Source organism: Xyrauchen texanus, chromosome 39, assembly GCF_025860055.1.
Source record: "Xyrauchen texanus isolate HMW12.3.18 chromosome 39, RBS_HiC_50CHRs, whole genome shotgun sequence".
In the NCBI taxonomy this organism is placed as follows: domain Eukaryota; kingdom Metazoa; phylum Chordata; class Actinopteri; order Cypriniformes; family Catostomidae; genus Xyrauchen; species Xyrauchen texanus.
The window spans coordinates 3553133-3573728 of record NC_068314.1 but is presented as its reverse complement, the minus strand read 5'-3'; the positions used below and the strand labels follow the sequence as shown (position 1 = coordinate 3573728).

The 20596-nt window shown below is 40.5% G+C and overlaps 1 protein-coding gene across 2 annotated transcripts in view; it reads left to right on the top strand.

Moving 5' to 3' along the window:
- The window catches only part of eml6 (EMAP like 6), a 93145-nt gene that overhangs the window by 27924 nt on the left and 44625 nt on the right, over nt 1-20596 (top strand). For both annotated transcript variants that reach the window (XM_052111916.1, XM_052111915.1), the window contains exons 2-13: nt 109-268; nt 762-860; nt 1701-1769; nt 2244-2429; nt 2941-3076; nt 11020-11221; nt 11419-11556; nt 12919-13175; nt 13264-13473; nt 13959-14126; nt 15388-15494; nt 15752-15852. In XM_052111916.1, the coding sequence (XP_051967876.1) occupies nt 109-268; nt 762-860; nt 1701-1769; nt 2244-2429; nt 2941-3076; nt 11020-11221; nt 11419-11556; nt 12919-13175; nt 13264-13473; nt 13959-14126; nt 15388-15494; nt 15752-15852 (1833 nt within the window). The remainder of the gene's footprint in view (nt 1-108; nt 269-761; nt 861-1700; nt 1770-2243; nt 2430-2940; nt 3077-11019; nt 11222-11418; nt 11557-12918; nt 13176-13263; nt 13474-13958; nt 14127-15387; nt 15495-15751; nt 15853-20596) is intronic.

Genomic DNA, 20596 nt, shown 5'->3' with positions numbered 1-20596 from the left:
TTACGGTACACGCAAATCTTAAAGGATTTTCTGCTATAATCGACAGCATGCCTCAGATACAGTTCCTTTAACAGTTGAACTCTCAGCATATATCTCTCCTGTTTTCAGTCTAGGTCTGCATCCTGATAAGATCCAGGTGGCGACAGGTCAGGTGGGAAAGGATCCGTATATCTGTGTGTGGGATTCATACGCCCTTACGACAGTGTCCATCCTGAGAGATGTTCATACGCACGGCGTCGCCTGTTTGGCATTTGACGCCGATGGTCAGGTAAGAGATATTAAAACTAGAACCCAGTGCGATATCAGTTAATATAATGACTAGGGATGCACCAATACAAAATAGGCCGAAATCAATAGTTTGGTGGTTAAGCTTTTTAATGCAAATCACTAATAATTAATTACACAATTTCAAAAGAAATTTTATTCTCAATGTCTTTAACATGTTTCCACGTCATGTAAATGCTTTTATTGGCCGATACTGATAATTGGCAGATACATCGGTGCACTGCTAATAGTGACTTTCTACAGCTCTCTGGAATACTTGATTCTGATTGGCTAATTTCAGCATTCTGCTGTAAAATATTTTTGTATAATTACCGCTAAATCAAATTTATTTAATTTAATAATTTAATTAATTGAATTGGACTCATCAGATTATCAGTATCACACACATGTGTTCATATTTATTTGAAATAATTCAAAAGTGTTTGCAAATTGTGTAATTTGACTATTTCCTCCTGTGTTGTGTTTTGAACATTCAGCGTTTAGCTTCTGTTGGGCTTGATGCCAAAAACACGGTGTGTGTTTGGGACTGGAAAAAGGGGCGTGTCTTAGCCACTGCAACGGGACATTCTGATAGGGTAAGAACGAAACAGACTGTTCTTTAGTTCTGTACAGTTAACTAAAGCTGCTGACGTGAGCATTTCGTTTATAACACATGAAAGATCAAAATTGCAACAAGTCAAAACCGTTTTTGTGTTTGAACCCTGTTTGGTTTACTTAAGTACAGTATTTTCCCATAGCAATAGATACCTTAATAACATGAAGGAATAACTGTTAAGAATATTGGGAAAAATGTATTGTGTTATGATATGGTATAGAAGCTTTTCATACATCTCATTTCACATCTGAAGTTACATTTGCATGACTGTCAAAATGTAAAATCGCCTAAGGATTATGAAGTAATTCATAAATGTAAAAATATGAACAAACTAAAAAAATATCAAGAAAAATTAAGAAAAATAGTTGGGTGAACTATCCCTTTAATAATTAATCTACCCTTTTAATAGAATCAAGCCATTAATATTTATTTTATGTCGGCCAAATTTATACAAATATTAATAACAAATATTAATAAAAAAGCAATGCACAAAAAAAAATAAAAAATAAATGATTTTAGGCTTCAAGCATTTTGATATTGTTTATTAACTAAATTCATAAACAGCATCGTTCATTGGTTAATGAACTAAAAAGTGAAATGATAAATAATAAATTATATGACCCCTTTAAAAGTTTCTTTGGAGTCAAATGTATTGAGTGTTTCATCATGTTCATAGATATCATTTGTCCTTTATTAACAAATTTGGGCTTATAACTTTTTAAAGAGATAGATCACTTCAAAAATGAAATTTACTCACCCTCATGTTGTTCCAAACCCATATTACTTTCTTTTATTCCATGTGTTTGTGCTCTGGTTTCAGATCTTTGATATTTCCTGGGATCCATTTCTACAGCACCGGTTTGTGAGCTGTGGAGTGAAGCACATTAAAGTGAGTCAAACCACCGAGACACAATTCATCTGGACCCAAGATGATTTCAACACTCTCGGAAAGAAAGAAACGAGACATCAGTGGGAAAATGTCTTCATTTCTTCTTCTTCTCCTTTGTTGTTTCAGTCTTTCCTGCAGATGCAGATTGTTAATAGAAGCAATCTATTAGCATACGGAAAAAGTGAAGCAGACAAATGGAAATGAACTAAGCTCTGTTTACATTTCAGCTAAATTTAACATTAGGGAATAATTTCTTAGAGCAGTGGTTCACAACTGGCTTTGATTCAGGACCCAGATTTTGCATTCAACATCAAGTGGCCTAAAACAGTATCAAAACTATCATACTGAACTAAAAGGAAATGTAGCAGAGAACCTTTTTACTGGTATCTTCAGTTCTAGCTCAGTTTAATTTGATATGAATCAAATAAATAAGTCATTTATCTCTCTTTACTTGTGTTGTCTTTTCTCCTTTAGTTCTGGACATTATGTGGGAATGCATTGACACCAAAACGTGGTATTTTTGGAAAGACGGGGGACCTGCAGACCATCCTGTGTTTAGCGACAGCGAAAGATGAAGTGACGTATTCAGGCGCTCTTAACGGAGACATTTACGTTTGGAAAGGGTTGAATCTGACACGAACAATACAGGCAGCGCATGGAGTGAGTTTAACATACATCACACATCCTACACAATCTCACTGTCTAGTGCCATAAACACATCAGTTACATTACTCACAGCTCCGTAGTGTATATGTCTAGACCTGCTCCTTAATGTTTTTCTCATAGTCATGAAAGATGGCTCAGGGTGGTCGACTAGTTGAATGTAGAGACGCAGCTACTGTATGCACTTTACTAACCTGAAAGTTTTAAATATGGCTGACGGTATTATAAGGACGCTCACTGTCTCAAACACTTCACAAGCAACTATTCTGAGTTATAATGTCAAAGACAGCAGACAGAGGAAAATATAAACAGTATAAGGACATTTCATACTCTTAAGAGCCCTCCAAAAGTATATGCTGCTTGCAATATTTGTAGTTCGCCAGAATACACAGCTACTTTGAATGGCCGTCAATGGAGAAACTTAAGTAGTTCAGAAAACCCACCAAATAGATGATTTTTAGTTTTGACAAATCTGACCTGCAGTTTGTAAACTCTTCCTGTCCTATAGGCGGGAATTTTTAGTATGCATTCATGCGAAGAAGGTTTTGCCACTGGTGGTCGGGACGGGTGCGTGAGATTATGGGACGTGGATTTCAAACCCATCACCAGGATCGATCTCAAAGAGGCTGAGCAGGGATATAAAGGTAAAATATGACATAATTTTGCTTGATGTTTTGAAGTAAAATAGTTTGATGTACTCTGTGTGCACTGTGTAATTTGCACTGGCCACTCGGGGCATTATGCACAGCAATCGTCTGATGGAACCTGTCAAAACTATGAAAAATATAGTATCCAAATATAGACCAAAGTGTGACTGCTGTTTGCCTTTTCCATTTCTCTTTTTGATTTGTAACTTGTAGCACAAATTCTTTTTTTTTTGAAGAGCAAATATCTCTCCTAAAAAGTGATGTCCACATATGTGGACAACAGGACTAAGTTGTGAATTTTTTTTAGTAATACCAAAATATACAAATATTTTTTTAATCAAATTGTTTATTCTGAACCTTTGGTCGGATGTTAGGATTGAATGCACTTGGCTGCATAGCAAAGCTATAGGATGGTCCCTTGCTCCTTATTTAGTGAATGACTTTCACTAAAAAGTGTGCTGTCTGTCTGCACTGGTCTCAGAACAGTTCAAAATGCACCTGATTTTCATCCTAACTCAATATTAAGTGTCTGAAAGCAACATTTATCAGCTTTTGGATGAACCCATTGATTCTTAATGTGAAAATGCACAGTATTTACTATTTACCATTTCACAATTAATGAAAGACATTTTCAAAATGGCATATCGGATGAAACTGGAGACTCTAGCCTTTTGACTCAATGTAAAACCTTTATGAGGTATCTCACTAGATGTAGTTTTGTTGGCGTTTCTCCCAAAGATGAACTCTGTTGTGATCGGCACCATGTTGTTTTGTCACATGACGCTGTGCTTCGAAAGTTTAACACTTTACTGACAGCCCAGAGTCTTCTGAACTGAGATCAGTCAGTTTAAACAAATGTACATTTTGCAAAGCGTATAGCGAAGACAAAAGATTATATATATATTTTTTTTTTTTTTTTGTGACTGATTAAGTGCTCTTGGAAAAGATGTGTTTTTATCCGTTTTTTTGAAGATAGAGAGTGAGTCAGCTTCACGGATGGAGTTGGGAAGGTCATTCCACCAACGTGGTATGATGAAACTGAGAGTCCAGGAAAGTGTTTTGGTGCCTCTTTGTGTTGGTACAACAAGGCGACGTTCCTTAGCCGACCGCAGGCTTCTGGTGGGAGTGTAGTTCTGCATAAATGATTTTAGGTATGCTGGAGCAGACCCAGTGACTGTTCTGTATGTCAGCATCAGAGCCTTGAATATAATGCGTGCATCAAACGGCAGCCAGTGGAGAGAGACAGAGTCGTGTAACATGTGCTCTCTTTGGTTCATTAAAGACCAGGCGTGATGCTGCATTCTGGATCATTAGCAGAGGTCTAATAGCACATGCAGGAAGGCCTGCAATGAGAGATTCTAGTTATGACAAGTGACTGAACAAGCAGTTGTGTGGCATTTTCAGAGAGGAAAGGTCTTATTTTCCTGATATTGTAGAGTGTAAATCTACATGATTTTAGAGTCTTTGAGATGTGGTCTGTGAAATGTAGCTTGTTATCGATGGTTACCCCTAGATTTCTGACCATTTTGGAAGATGATACTGTAGTTGAACCCAGTTGCACAGTGATGTTGTGTTCAACAGTAGGGTTGGCTGCAAAGACAAGGAGTTCGGTCTTGGCTAGGTTGAGTTGCAGGCGGTGTTCCTTCATCCAGGCCGAGATGTTTGCCAGACAGGCAGCGATTCGAGCAGTCACTGTGGTGTCGTTAGGTTAGATCTGCTGGACCTTTTGCCAATTTTACTCTTCTCCCCATATTCACTATGTAAGTAAAGACAAACAGTGGCTATACAACTTCAGCCATCAGAGTCATTTATTTTAAAAAACAATGAACTCAAAAGGTGTACATAATGTGTCTAAAGGGAGTGTGATATCATTGATAGGAATATAATAATAATAAATATTATTATATTTTTTCACAATTAGATTGCATTCATTAGATCAATCATCTACTGTATTGTAGATCAAGTTTAAACAGTCAGCTCTTACTAATTTGACTCCATAATACAGTGGTAAAGGAAGCCTAGTATATAAGGGATTTTATCACCTTGGCAACATTGCCTTCACTTATATCGCCTGTGACAATGTTTTCAGCAAATGTAAATCACATAGCTGTAAAGCTGTCGCTGTTTTCACAGCGGAAGACTGTGAGATAATTGGTGACAGATGATCAGATCTGGGCTGCTTAAAACAAACATCTCAGCAGATTTAATGAGTCTGATAAGAGCAGACATCCTAAATGCTGAATGCAGGAAAAGAAATTCAGGAAAGAAAAAACTAAAATGTGATCAATTTAATTACTTTACTTGTATCCTCTAGACATTATTAAGATTAAATGTGGAGCAAATGGAGAATTTTGCTGAAGTGTCCTGCTTCTTAGATGTTTCTCCTGAGGAAAGACCCAAAGAGCAACCACAAAGGAATAAGTAGGTTGTCCTCTGTGTTTTCAGGTTGTCTGGTAAAGGATGCCATTGTGCTTTATTTGGAGAAGGCTGTGGATCAGCTATGGATTTATCATATGTTCACTGAAGCGTGTGATCCATATGTCTCTACCTCTGTCTCTGTCAGTTGTTGGGTTAGATACAGATGGACTTTGTTTATTTGACATTTTTTGGATCTAACTCATGGTTAGATTAGGTTTTTGTTTTGTTTTTACATTTTAGGTTTTGTGGCCAGTTAACCAACCAATTAAGCTGTTTTGATTTGGGTTTCCTAGCCAGTTACAGTAGCAGACCATTTAAACAGTTTTGTTTTGTTTCTTGTTAACAAACCAATTAATCATGATCTTCCATGCTGGTTTAGTGCTGGGTTGGTGGATGGTGGCTCAGGCAAAGCTGTCAGAAAGCGAGACAAAGAGATTCCGGAGCAAAGGAACAGTTCAAAGGATTTTTTTAATTAGCAGGAGATCGTTGATGTGTGCACACCATGGCCACACAGTGAGCAGGAGTTGGGACAGGTGTGGTGGGATGTAAATTGGAATGTAAAACCAGTTTAATTTTGGAGACATGAAATACAGGGTGAAGGCATTTTAGGTATGGAAATAACTTAAGATGCACCCCCACCAGACTAATGACCTTGGAAATGGGAAACGTGGGACCCAGTTTATGTGAGGGGAGTCGGAGTGGAATGCCAAACCTTCTGACCGCAAACGTCCAGTCCAGAACCTGAATATGCGCTGTGTGCATACTTGACCCAAACTAAATGATCATTCCAAGAAGATGGATAATGGGAGGCCACACAGCGCAGGGTTTTCTCAAGTTCCTGATTCGCCCGCTACACCTGTCCATTTGTCTGGGGATGGAACCCAAAGGACAAACTCACCGTATAAACCACATTGACTGGGAGGATATGAATGTGGAAGATGTATTTTATGACTGCCACTGCTGTCTCCCACGCTGTGGGTAATTTGGGGAGTGGAATGAAGTGAGCCGCCTTCAAGAACCGGTCCACAACAGTCAAAACGACTGTATTGCCCAGATACAAAATCCATGGAAATGTGCGACCATAGTCTAGAAGGGACAGACAGCAGATGGAGGAGCCCGGCCAGGGAGTTACAGGAGGTCTTATTAGTCGCACAAATGGAGCAAGCGGCTATGAACTGGTGTACATCCTGCGCTAGCTATGGCAACAAGAATCGCTGTCTAATGAGCATCTGGGTGTGAGTCGCCCCTGGATGTAAAGGAGCGTTGGAAGAGTGACCCCACTGTAGGTCGTATATGTGAACTGATCGCGGAAAAAACAACAGACCCGCTGGGCACATAGCGGGGGATGCGGTGTTTCGTAGTGCAGCACAGACTTTAGCCTTCACCTCCCTGGATACCATGCCCACCATTCAAGTGGCAGGTAGAATGGGATCCAGTGGGTAAAATATATTGCTCAACAAGCCTGTCTAGAGTTAAGATTTTTGGCACTTCTAATGTACTCTAGGTTGTTATGATCAGTCCAGACCACGGAAGGTACCCCCGAACCCTCTAACTAATGACGCCACTTGCCCAAAGCCAGCCAGACAGCCAGTAATTCTCTGATACCGATGTCGTAGTTCCGTTCTGCTGGTGTTAAGCAGTGCGAAAAAGGCACACAGATGCATCTTTCCATCCGAGAAAGAGCGCCTCAACAGGACCGCTCCAACACCAACCTCCAATGCATCCACCTCCACCACAAACTGACATGCAGAATGGGAGTGTAACACAGTTAAAGGATGGGCAAGGAGGAGGCGAGAACCGGCTTGTCAATATAAATAATATTTAATGAAACTCAAAACCAAAACACACATACATAAACACACACATGACAGACATGCCCGTAATTCTCACTCTCTCGAACCATCGTCACCGGCCGCCTTTAACCCTCGCGCGCCTCATCAGGCCGATTGGGGACCGGGCGCACGATATTCCGACCCGGACCGGCCCCCCTCCGCTCCAAACTCCTCCCGGCGTTACCTCAGGCTGGGGTGTCACCGGCATGACATACACCCCCCCCATCCCTGGGGCAGGGTGTATCTTGCGTCCCGCGTGGTCATCCCCGCCTTCCTCACCCTGGGAGGAGACAGGAGGGGAAGACAACAACAACAAAACAAAAAAACAGGCAAGGGAAAAGGCCAACACGGTGCGACAGAGAGAGAGAGAGAGAGGAGAGAGAGAAAAAGCTCACTCACCGGTTCTCTGATGTACCGTCGCGTGGTCCTTGAACACTCCTCCACACTCAGGCGGACGACATCTGCTCCAACCCCGGGTGAACCGGAGTCAAACCTTCGACCCCCAGTGGGCAGAACGCCCCTCCGCTTTTTTGGCAGCAAATGGGGACACTCCTCCGCCCCTGGCAGCGGCTCTACCGCTCCGGGCAGTTAGGGCGTTTCTTCCCTCCTCCCCTCGCGGACGGCGGTCTCCCTCGACCCCTCCGCATCTCTGGGGATGGCAGGGTACTCCTCTGCCCCCGGCAGCGGCTCCCTCGCTCCAGGCGGTCGGGGTATCCAGTCCCCACTTGCCCCACGGATGACGGCCGTTCCCCGCATCCGGGCAGTCGGGCTACTCCGTCACCTGGCAGATGGCAGCAGCACTCCCCATGGTGGACGGCAGTGTCGAGGACTCTGCGACGGGCATCCCTCCTCCTTCCCGGGCTTCGGCACCAATGTAACACAGTTAAAGCATGGGCAAGGAGGAGGCGAGAACCGGCTTGTCAATATAAATAATATTTAATGAAACTCAAAACCAAAACACACAAACATAAACACACACATGACGGACATGCCCGTAATTCTCTCTCTCTCGAACCATCGTCACCGACCGCCTTTATCCCTCGCGCGCCTCATCAGGCCGATTGGGCACCGGCGCACGATATTCCGACCCGGCCCTGCCCCCCTCCGCTCCACATGGAGTTACTAGGATAGGCGCAGTAGAAAACTGCTTCTTTAATTTAGAAAATGCAGCCTCGGCCCACGGGGACCAACAAAAATCAGTGCGGGTGGAGGTGAGAGCCGTCAGAGGCGTAGGCTATAATTCCAAAAAAAAACCTTTGATAGAAATTAGCAAACTCCAGAAACCTCTGCAAAGCAGAATCCAGAGATGGCTCTGACCTTGGCAGGATCCATACACACTCCCTCAGATGGAATTATTAACCCCAGGAACGGAGTGGACTGTGCATGAAAAGCGCACTTAAAAGGACAACTGCTCCGTATTATTTCCAGAGATGAAGGTGACTGGATTGGTGGACTGGGTGATGACGGTCAAGGGCATGCCACTGAGGGTGTGGGTGGTGATAGGTTCATTTAACTGGACCATAGGAACCTGCCATTCGGAAGCCAAGTCAATTTCCATAAAGTTACCTTCAGCTCCGGAATCCACCAATGCTGATACTGTGTAACTGGTTGATCCATACTGCAGCCGGGCTGAGAGAAGTGTGCGTAATCCATGGGCTTTGTCCAAGTGTGTTGCACTCATCAGTAACTGGACAGGAACTGGAGAAATGAGCAGACCGGGCACAATGGAAAGCATAATCGTAGCTGTTTCTCCTTATGAGAGACCCGAGTTCTCCCAACCTGCATTGACTCTGCATCGGGCTGTAATTTTAGTGACTTGGCCAAAGCTTTGGACTGGGTAGGATGGCCAGCCACCCGTGTAAGTGGAGAGCAGCGACGATGGCGTAGGGACAGAAGTTGATCCACTCGGATGTCCAGGTCCACCAAATTGTCAAAGCGTGGAGGCAGATCCAAAGGATAGATTTCATCCTGGAAGCCCATGCAGAAACCGGCCTCACAATCTAACGCCTGGTTAGATTCTGAGATTTGATCCTGCTGACGTACCAGTAAAGTTCCCTGCTGAGACAGGGCAGAGCGAAGAGTAGATTATTCCGCTGGGTCCATACTGGCAAGATTGACCTGTCAGAAAGCGGGACAATGAGAGCCAAGAGCAGAGGGAGAGTTCAAAGGATTTTTTTACAATAAATTGTAACTTCATCTGGGTGGAGAACCTAGCACCGGCTGCAGTAAGCAGAAGATTCGTTTGTTGATGCGTGCGCGCCATGGCAACTTAGTGAGCAGATCTGTGAGGAATCCTCTGTGAAGAATGTGTTTGTAGGTGTCGTGGTAGTCAGAAGCAGATCCGTGAGGATTCCTCCATTGAAGAGTTGTGGGTGCAGAGAACAAGCGCACAGCAGACTGGAAGGTAACCACACTTCCGACATGCGGGCAGAGATGAGGAATCCTCTGTTGAAAAGTCATGAGCAAAGAGAATAAGCGTACAGCAAATTGGAAGCTAACCACACTCCTGCCACACAGGCAGAGACGGGCAACCAAACAGATACACGAGACGGGACCAGCTAGACATATAGAGCGAGGGTAGTTTCATCACACCAAACAACAATCTTGCAAAGATACTGACACAACGAAGGGATTAAGTAGGCAGAGAATCAGCGGACAACCAGGTGCTGCTAGCACACTAATTAGTGGCATGATCAGTGTTCTCCTGGGAACAATCAGTTTTCCCATGGAAACTCTGATCATGCATGCTGGCAGTGCCTGAGACACATGAGGGAGAGAAATAACAAACAGAACAAAGCGATGAACTCACCGGATCCATGATAAAAGCTGGTTGATCAAGAAAATCTTGGTTACAGAATTTTTCAGTTTCAACTTCACAACTTAAGATTTGTGGGCAGATTAGATTACTACTATTTTTTTTTACTCATCCCACCTTTTATAAAAACAACCAAAAATATATGTTTGTAATACATTATTCTATGGGGCAAGGCATTCTGGAGTGTTTAAAAGCAGAAATGTGAAGCTTGTATTTTTGTTTGAAGCAATTCAAGTAATTCATTCTTATTTGAGCTATAAACAAGTATTTGATAAATATTTATTTCTTCTACTCTAGCTTCTGTTCTTCTGTAGCTATTGAAACTTGTCAGTGCCATACTACAGATATTGTCGACCTCTGTTTGACAAAATGCTTATGGTCCTCATTTGTAAGTTGCTTTGGATAGCACCATCTGCTAAATGACTAAATATAGGTGTAAAGTTGTCTTAATCAGCCTTTTAGTGGTGGGACCAGTTTTCTAGCTGGATGAACTAGGTTATGCATTACAATTTGCTCTATGTAAACATTTCCTTTCAGGTATCCCTGCACGTACAGGATGTTATGAAAGTGTAATATGATTATGAAATATTGCGTGCAACTTTACAAAGACAAGGTTAGCTAATGAACATTATCACACTAATCTCATGTTAACATATACCAAAATGTCTTGTCACTATATTTTCAGAACAGTCTGTATTTTAACATTCATCCCTGTAGAATATCTTCCCCAGTAGACTTTCATAGTAAATGCAGTACTGTAAAAATGCATCGTATGCTGGTGACCCATAATGCTAGACTTTTTCAGGAGGGTTGGCCACTTAAATGCACGTAATTTTATTGATGACTCCTGATTAATCAGAATCTCTCTATGTCAGGGCTTTCTATTCGCAGTGTGTGTTGGAGAGCTGACCGGATCCTAGCTGGAACTCAAGACAGTGAAATCTTTGAGGTGATGGTGCGGGACAGAGATAAGCCGCTGCTGATCATGCAGGGTCACTCTGAAGGGGAACTCTGGGCGCTCGACCTGCACCCCAAACAACCCCTGGCCGTCACGGGCAGTGACGACCGATCTGTACGGTTAGTTGACTCCTCATATGTAAGCAATAATCTACATTCAGCAGATCATCATTGCAAAATAAACTCAAACAGTGCGATCTGAACCCTGACGTGAAGAGGTTTATTTTTCTCCATTCTGGTGTGGAACGGCAACTTTTCACTATTCTTTATGTCCATACTTAATTTTTATCAAACCTTTGCTTTGTTTTCCTCCTCAGACTGTGGAGTTTGTCCGAACACACCTTAATCGCTCGCTGTAACATGGAAGAAGCCGTACGCAGTGTTTCCTTCAACAATGATGGCTCTCAGCTCGCTCTTGGCATGAAAGACGGATCTTTCACTGTTTTGCGTGTGAGGTAGGATGGGCTTCATATCAAATCTGGAACATCAGTCAGTGTCCAAATCTTAGATTTGTCTTGAACTTTGGGGAGTTGCAACATGAAGCATTTCCATGTTTCCATTGTTCATGGTATAAATATTGGGGGGCTGTATATATATGTATATGTATATATATAGGCTATATAAAGCTTCACATTTCTACCTTTAAACACTGCCTATATAAAAGTCAAGTATTTGATTTGATAAACAACATGTTAGATCATGCTTACTAATTTTTTTTTGTAAAAATGCATCTTTTATTCTTAAACATGAAATTGTGTAGCTGCCTTATATTGTAGGAAGGGGGTCCCTGCAAGGGGATCATCATATTTGGGGGTCCTTGGCATCAAAACATTTGGAAGCCCTTGGTTTAGGAAGCAAATAAACTGTATAACAATAAACGTTTTACCATTATAAGGGAACTGTGTATTTGTTGATGGATCTTAAGCAATGTACAGTTTTAGGACTTTTTTTTTTATTCAATTAGATTTTTTTTTAATTGTGATTGTGTTGCAACATTATATCTGTTTAATTAATAGCAATTTAACTGCATTGTTTGTGTCCTGTTATTAAGTTTTAAAAAGTATTTTTCGCTGAGAGAGACTTTCTTTCACATGAAAACAAATGGACATTATTGGTATGATTTCTAACTATTTAATTAGATCTAAAAATAACTGTCTGTCATAACAGGCAGATTATGTTAAGGTCAAGAAGAATTGTAATTGTGTAAAACAATAACAACAATTAACTTTGTTCAATTGGACATGCACAATTATGAATAATGAGAAAGAAAACCAAATGTATTAGTAACGTAGTAACATTGGGTATTGTTATTGTAGCCTAATAATGAAATACATTCTTAGTCCACCGTCAGTGCACAGTGCAATTTTCATTATTAAATCAATGCATAATTTTTATCACCATTTGCTTTTATTTATTTATTTATTTTGTTCTTTAATATGAAGCATTGACATTTTTAATGACCCTGTTTTTAAAAAAAATTATTCAACGATTCAGGCCTATAGCTATAAATAATGTAGTATTACATTTATTTGTGGTATTTAGTGTAAATTAAAATAATTTTTTCATATTGTGCCAAGTTAGAAGTTTCCCTGTATAATTTACAACATTAATTGAGAGAGACTTTCTTTTTATATGTAAGCAAAATGGACGTTATAACTGAAATGTACCCAAATTAATCCGAATCAAATCATATTAAAATTGGAATTGAATCAAATCGAATTGAGAGCTTGTGAATCTGTATCGATACTGTTGTATCTATTTGACTGTAACTTGTTGTTCAGCATACTGTAGTTTCAATGTAGCTTCCTGTTTTCTAGGGACATGACTGAGGTGGTCCACATCAAGGACAGGAAGGAGGTCATACATGAGCTCAAGTTTTCTCCCGATGGATCTTACTTGGCCGTGGGCTCCAACGACGCCTTTGTGGATATCTACGCTGTGGCTCAACGCTATAAAAAAGTTGGAGAGTGCAACAAGTCAACCTGTTTCATAACTCACCTGGACTGGTCTGTGGACAGCCGCTTCATGCAAACCAACGATGGAGCTGGAGAAAGATTCTTCTACAGAATGCCAAGTAAGTGTATAAACGTTTGATTTTAAAAGGAAAGAAAAATTAAGAAAATAAATGAAAAACCTTCCTCTGTTTGTTTTTCTGTTTTTAGCCGGGAAATTCCTGCCTAAAGAAGAAGCCAAAGGGATCCATTGGATGACGTGGACGGGCGTTCTCGGTCCGGAGGTGAACGGAATCTGGCCCAAATATTCCAACGTCAATGACATTAATTCTGTGGACGCCAACTACAGCAGCGCTGTCTTAGTGACGGGTGACGACTTCGGCCTTGTGAAACTCCTCAGATTCCCTTGTCTTAAAAAAGGTGATTGGATTTTCATAAAATCAGTCGAATGTCAATGTTACAGCCATGCTGAAATAATCGTAACCATGTATATGTAACCTGTATTTTATGAAAGCTGTCAAAACCTTTCCGGTTCATATTAAACCCCAAAATCAATAGAAAAAAATAAGAAATTCAGGTTTGCATAAAGGACTATTAATGTTTGTGAACAGTGTTTTTATGACCATTTTGCTCAAATTCTAAGTGCTTTTAGTTAAAAGCTAATTCTAAATTTAGTTAAAAACAAACTCAAAAGTCCAGACACATTTCCATAATGAGAATTTAGGAGGTAAATGTGTTTAATTGTCATGAACATATGCCACAATGCCAAATATCTTCAAAATGTTCATTATCTTTATGCTAAACATACTTTACTATACTTTTGTTTTTGGGTACATTTGTTAGATTGGCTGATTGATTTGTAAGATTCACCCATACATTAACAAATGGAAACATAATGTTTTCAGCTGCCAAATTTAAGAAATACATCGGTCATTCCGCCCATGTGACGAATGTGCGCTGGTCACATGACCTGCAGTGGGTTCTGAGTACGGGTGGAGCGGATCACTCTGTGTTCCAGTGGAGATTTCTGCCGGAAGGAGTCATGAATGGAGTTCTGGAGCCACTGCTGCAAGGTGATTTCATCCACTGATAATTTTACTCAATAGAAAAGACGAACGGAGTTGATTCACCTCCATGATTAAGCTGGTTATAAATGTTAAATTGTAGTAAATTTGCTTCATCTTAATGACTTACTGGTTAGAAATCTGTATCTGAAAAGTTGCGGTTCAAATCCCAGAAGGATTGATCTAGAGTTTGTTGCCAGTGTGTTCCTGAGACGTTCCCAGAATGCATTGCGATATCAATAATTAAAAAAATAAATAAAACTTGCATTTAAACTGAATTCTGATCAAATTAAAAACCCTGTTGTAATCAATATTTCTTTGACGCAGCATGACGCAACGGCTTGAGGCTGTCTAAACCGTTCTAAATCGTTTCATTTGTGTAGTAGCGCCAGGGCGTGTAGCACAAAATGGAACAGGAACCCGCTTCCAGTGTAGACATCATCAATGATTATAATGGAGTTCTAATGCTTTTGACGTGACGCAATGCTCGCCTCTGAAAAACACATAATACACTAAAAAACTAGACACAGCGGAATGAATAGAAAAGAACGCAGGTGTCTAGAGAAGCATTTTTGAAAGTGAAAGTTCTTTGAAAGTTTACAAAGCATCTCTAAAACACAGCGCTCCTGCGAGAGACACTGAAAAACAGTGAGACGCGGCACAACGGTCAAAGATGTCCATCTAGCACATGTTTACACTGAAAAATTATTGGAAAACAGTGCAGACAGACGTAAAAACGTGTTAGATGTGAATGGCCCCTTAGAATATTGCGATGTTATTAGACCTATCGAGATTATAGAGAGCAACAGTCTGGTTCCATTAATTTTATTTCCATTAGCTAATTGATTTTTTAACTATACTTTATAAACCTTTAAAGACAGACTTAACGTGAGCTCTGAGGTTGTTAAGCGATGGTATGTGCTTCTATTGAAACCAAGATTTTAATGGAATCCAGATGGAAAAAATTAATGGGGAAAATATTTCCGTTACCAAGACAGCTAAAAAGAGTTCGGGCACTGTTGCGCTCTATAACATTATAACCTGATTGCAGTTATTTCATCTCACCATGATTATTTGAAATAAGCATGATTATTGTGCACTTCAGGCTGTTTTTGTGTTGGGGACACAGTTAGCCATGTTGGGCTATACCCCACCTGTCTCTACTGTAAATGAAGGCAATGTTAATAATTGTTTTAAAACATTGGAATGTAATGAATAAACATCCTCAAAGAAAACAGCATCTTTTAAACTGTGTTTTTTCTGTTCACAGAAGGGTACGCCGACTCCAATAGCGGCGAGTCAGACTCAGACCTGTCTGATGTTCCCGAGCTGGACTCCGACATTGAACAGGAGGCTCAGATGAACTACGAGCGACAGGCATGAGATGCTTTAAAAACTCCAACAATATACAGTACTTTCTCCCATAGAGACATGAACTCATCTTTATATGCAGTGTCCGGTGGCCAGTGTTTATATAACACACATGCTCCACTGCATTAATACTGTTCCTCTCATTATTTTCACAGCTGATTGGCTGGCTCGTTTCCTGCTGTTGCCCTTTAAGCTTCATTCTCTCTATCTGAGTGTGTTTTCAGTGAATTGTGCCCTGTAACTCTTCTCCAAACATCCCGCAGGTTTATAAGGAAGATCTTTCTCAGTTGAAGAAGAAACTGGCCGGATCTCTGAAGAGGCAGAAAGCTCCAGAAGAGGGGCTTCGCCTGCAGTTTGTCCACGGGTAAATTTACATATCAGAATGATGAGAAATGTGTGTGTGTGTGTGTGTGTGTGTGTGTGTGTGTCTATTGCGAGCAGAATACTGTATGAAATTCTACTTATTACTCATATTAAAAGAATAAATTAATGAAACAATAGATTTAGAAAAAGATGGGTTATTGTACAAATGGTTTATTATCACAAAATAAACCCTGAAAGAGGGATCATGACCCCGATGTGACACTTATTACAGTTTACCAAAGAAATACATGTAAATAAATGGACATTTGAGAATAAACTTTTTTATTATGTGAGAAAAGAGTGTGAAGTGTAACCCGACTTCATGACATGTCATAATAATAATACGACATAGTTAGTCTAAGGGAGTTCAATTCATAAAATAAAAATAAACGAACCAACGAACGATGCTATTAAGATTTTTCTTAAGTTAAGCCCTTAACCCAAACCCTAAACCTAACCATGCTTTTAACAGGAAAAAACACATTGTGTATATAAGTCATTTGTATTGCTTAACCCGTTGATACGCAATCCCCCCTCACGTAACCAAATGTAATGAAGGTTAACAAATGATACATCTTTTCAAAGATCTAAGGGTTCAAAATGTATATCCTCTGTTTCATGATAGCAGTGCTCCAGAAACAGCAATTTAGTTTTTTGTGCCAGGAGTACAAATGAAAACATCCAATAGCACATTTGTCCATAAAAGTGATAAATGTGAGAAATATTGATATATTCAATATATATTCAATATGATATCTCGTCTGAAAGAATTATCCTTCGTCATCGTTCTTCAACAAACTGCAATCTGAGCAGCATTCATGTTGTAAATCTGTATATAATCTTATATATTAGAGTCTCATAAACAAAATGAGCCTGTCTCCAAAATCTATTTTAAGAAATGCGGCGTAGTTTTTTTCATAATAGCCAAGCAGTGCAGTCAGAGTTTGTGTTGTCTTAATAGGTGGAGCCTTAATTGTACTCTGTACGCTTCCAGCAATTTTACAGAGAAAAAAGCTGCAGGAACCTTATTTATTGTGAAATCATCTTCAAATTTGAAACGTAACTTATTTAAACTTGTGGCTTTGAGAACATTGTATTTCTAGGTTGTCTTGGCACTTTTATTATTGTTTTATTAGATTATAAAAACATGTTCAGCACAAAATATTTCCATTACTATAAACTTCAGCTTCTCTAACTTTACGAAATAACAACATATATTAATTCTAATATAAGTTTATATTAAACTTGGGAAATAAAGCCCAAAGTGTCTTCTTTCAAAAGATACTACAACTGTGTCCATACTCCAAATGGTCCCGTAAATACAACCCTTTAAGTTCAGGTATATCATTTTTATGGTTTGTGCTCAAAAAGGGGGTTCGTTTCAACAGGTTAAATAAATATGAAATGAGTAGCCAAATTTGTTCACTGACGTTTCCTTTCATAAAATAAAGTGTTGGATCAGACGATAGCTAAAATTTTATGAACAACGTCTTATAAAATTTTCATTAGAGTGCTATTTCTAAGCAAATATTTTTGCCAGCATAAATGCTAAAAATAAAAGCATAAAAAGTGCTATCTGTGGGAGTGTTTGCGCTATCTGTGGGTGTATGCGTGCTATCTGTGGGAGTGTTTGTGCTATCTGTGGGTGTATGCGTGCTATCTGTGGGTGTATGCGTGCTATCTGTGGGAGTGTTTGCGCTATCTGTGGGAGTGTTTGCACTATCTGTGGGTGTATGCGCACTATCTGTGGGAGTGTTTGCGCTATCTGTGGGAGTGTTTGCACTATCTGTGGGTGTATGCGCACTATCTGTGGGTGTATGCGCACTATCTGTGGGAGTGTTTGCGCTATCTGTGGGAGTGTTTGCACTATCTGTGGGAGTGTTTGCACTATCTGTGGGTGTATGCGCACTATCTGTGGGAGTGTTTGCACTATCTGTGGGTGTATGCGCACTATCTGTGGGAGTGTTTTCGCTATCTGTGGGAGTGTTTGCGCTATCTGTGGGAGTGTTTGCACTATCTGTGGGTGTATGCACACTATCTGTGGGAGTGTTTGCACTATCTGTGGGTGTATGCGCACTATCTGTGGGAGTGTTTGCACTATCTGTGGGTGTATGCGCACTATCTGTGGGTGTATGCGCACTATCTGTGGGAGTGTTTGCGCTATCTGTGGGATTGTTTGCGCTATCTGTGGGAGTGTTTGCGCTATCTGTGGGAGTGTTTGCACTATCTGTGGGTGTATGCGCACTATCTGTGGGAGTGTTTGCACTATCTGTGGGTGTATGCGCACTATCTGTGGGAGTGTTTGCACTCTCTGTGGGTGTATGCACACTATCTGTGGGAGTGTTTGCGCTATCTGTGGGATTGTTTGCGCTATCTGTGGGTGTATGCGCACTATCTGTGGGAGTGTTTGCGCTATCTGTGGGAGTGCTTGCGCTATCTGTGGGTGTATGGGCGCTATCTGTGGGAGTGTTTGTGCTATCTGTGGGAGTGTTTGCGCTATCTGTGGGAGGGTTTGCACTATCTGTGGGTGTATGCGTGTTATCTGTGGGAGTGTTTGCGCTATCTGTGGGAGTGTTTGCGCCCTATCTGTGGGTGTATGCGTGCTATCTGTGGGAGTGTTTGCGCTATCTGTGGGTGTATGCGTGCTGTCTGTGGGAGTGTTTGCGCTATCTGTGGGTGTATGCGCGCTATCTGTGGCAGTGTTTGCGCTATCTGTGGGTGTATGCGCGCTATCTGTGGGTGTACTCGCGCTATCTGTGGGAGTGTTTGCGCTATCTGTGGGTGTATGCGCTATCTGTGAGAGTGTTTGTGCTATCTGTGGGTGTATACGCGCTATCTGTGGGTGTATGCGCACTATCTGTGGGTGTATTGTATGTAAGTGGCGCAAAGCACAAATTGCTATTTTCCTGAGAAATAGGTTATTCAGAAGCACGTCTGTTTTCAAGTCTAAATTCAGTTCCTACATTTGCAGTTTGGAGATTCAACCAGCAGTAATAAAAATATAGTGTAACATCAACTTATGTCCCTGATGATCAGAATCTCATAAAACAACAATTTATTAGATTTGTGTCAGACTTTCTAGAGGTCATGGTTTATTTTACAATTGTATTATTTTATAATTACATTATTTTATTTTACAAGTTTATTTTATTATTTTTATTACAGTTACTATTATTATTATTATTATTATTATTGTGTTCATATTTTCAGTTGTATTTATGATCTAATTTGTATTAATCGTTTTTTCATCTGTTGTCGTAGAGTGATTTTTATGTCACCGCAAAAGAGGTCGGTGGATGAAGTTGGAGAGGATAAAATGTTTGAATTTGGGGAGGTTGTTATAAATGCTTTTTTGACCACTTCGTTATTTTGATTATATTTTCATTTAGTTTGAAGTATAATTTGAATTCAGAAATAGTTTTGCTTGGTGGCCTGGGTAGCTCAGCAAGTAAAGACGCTGACTACCACACCTGGAGTCGCAAGTTTGAATCCAGGGCGTGCTGAGTGACTCCAGTCAGGCTTCCTAAGAAACCAATTGGCTCGATTGCTAGAATGGGTAGAGTCACATGGGTTAACCTCCTCCTGGTCACTATAATGTGGTTCTCGCTCTCATTGGGGTGCATGGTGAGTTGTGCGTGGATACCGTGGAGAATAGCGTGAAGCCTCCACACACGCTAGGTCTCCACGTTAACGCACTCAACAAGCCACGTGATAAGATGCGCAGATTGACGGTCTCAGATGCGGAGGCAATGGAGAGTCACTACACCACCATGAGCGACTTAAAGCGATTGGGAATTTGGCATGCCAAATTGGGGAGAAAAAGGGGAGAAAAAAAATAAATAATTTTTGCATTTCAATTAATGAATTTAAGTTTTAATTCTAAACAACCTGTGGCGAAGTGGAAGTGAAGTGCAAAAATCCGCAACCTGAACGGCAGATACAACCACTATTGATACTAGCCATGATTTGTGTGCCACTCTATCAATATGATTAAAAATACTTACATTCTCTATAATTTAATGGCCAACATCCATATCCTGACGAGAACCACATTTTCCATGCGTATAAAAGGAGCATGTCAGAGAAATGCTGTGTGTCAGATATTCAACAGTGATGCAGTTAATTCACAAAAGAACGTAAGTCCATATTTCTGTTCTTCTCATTTATTGCACACAGTACATTTACACTACCAACTTCTTATGAGTGTGCTGTCTTTGTTTATGTCGCTGGTGCTTCACAGGAAATGGACTTAATAGGACGCAGACGCTGCAATAACCGGAGTACCTCAGAATTATATTACACTTGACCCAGCCCATTAGCGCTTTGCATGCGCAATTTCACCAAACCCACTTGCGCCTAGACAAAAATACCAAAACTTCATGGCCATGCCCATTGACTTTGCGCTTCTGTCTTATAGCATAGCGCTGTGCTTAGCGCTAGCCCTTGTAAAGTAGGGCCCAATGCCTGTATTTCATTGGTTTGAAATGCTGTTTGTTGATTGGTTGGTCTCTATTGAAATAAAATCCCAAGTCATTTCATATTAATTATATGAAGAGTTGTCATGAGACTAGAGTATGTATGAATGGTGGAGTGACATGAGCAACAGGAACCTTTCACAGCTATGTAGGTAATCAGTTGCCCTTGAAAATGGTAAACAATATAGATTAGCTGTCATTATACAAAAATATTCAGCCACAGAATGCCACGATTGGCCAGTCAGAATCAAGTATTCCTTTTTTATATAT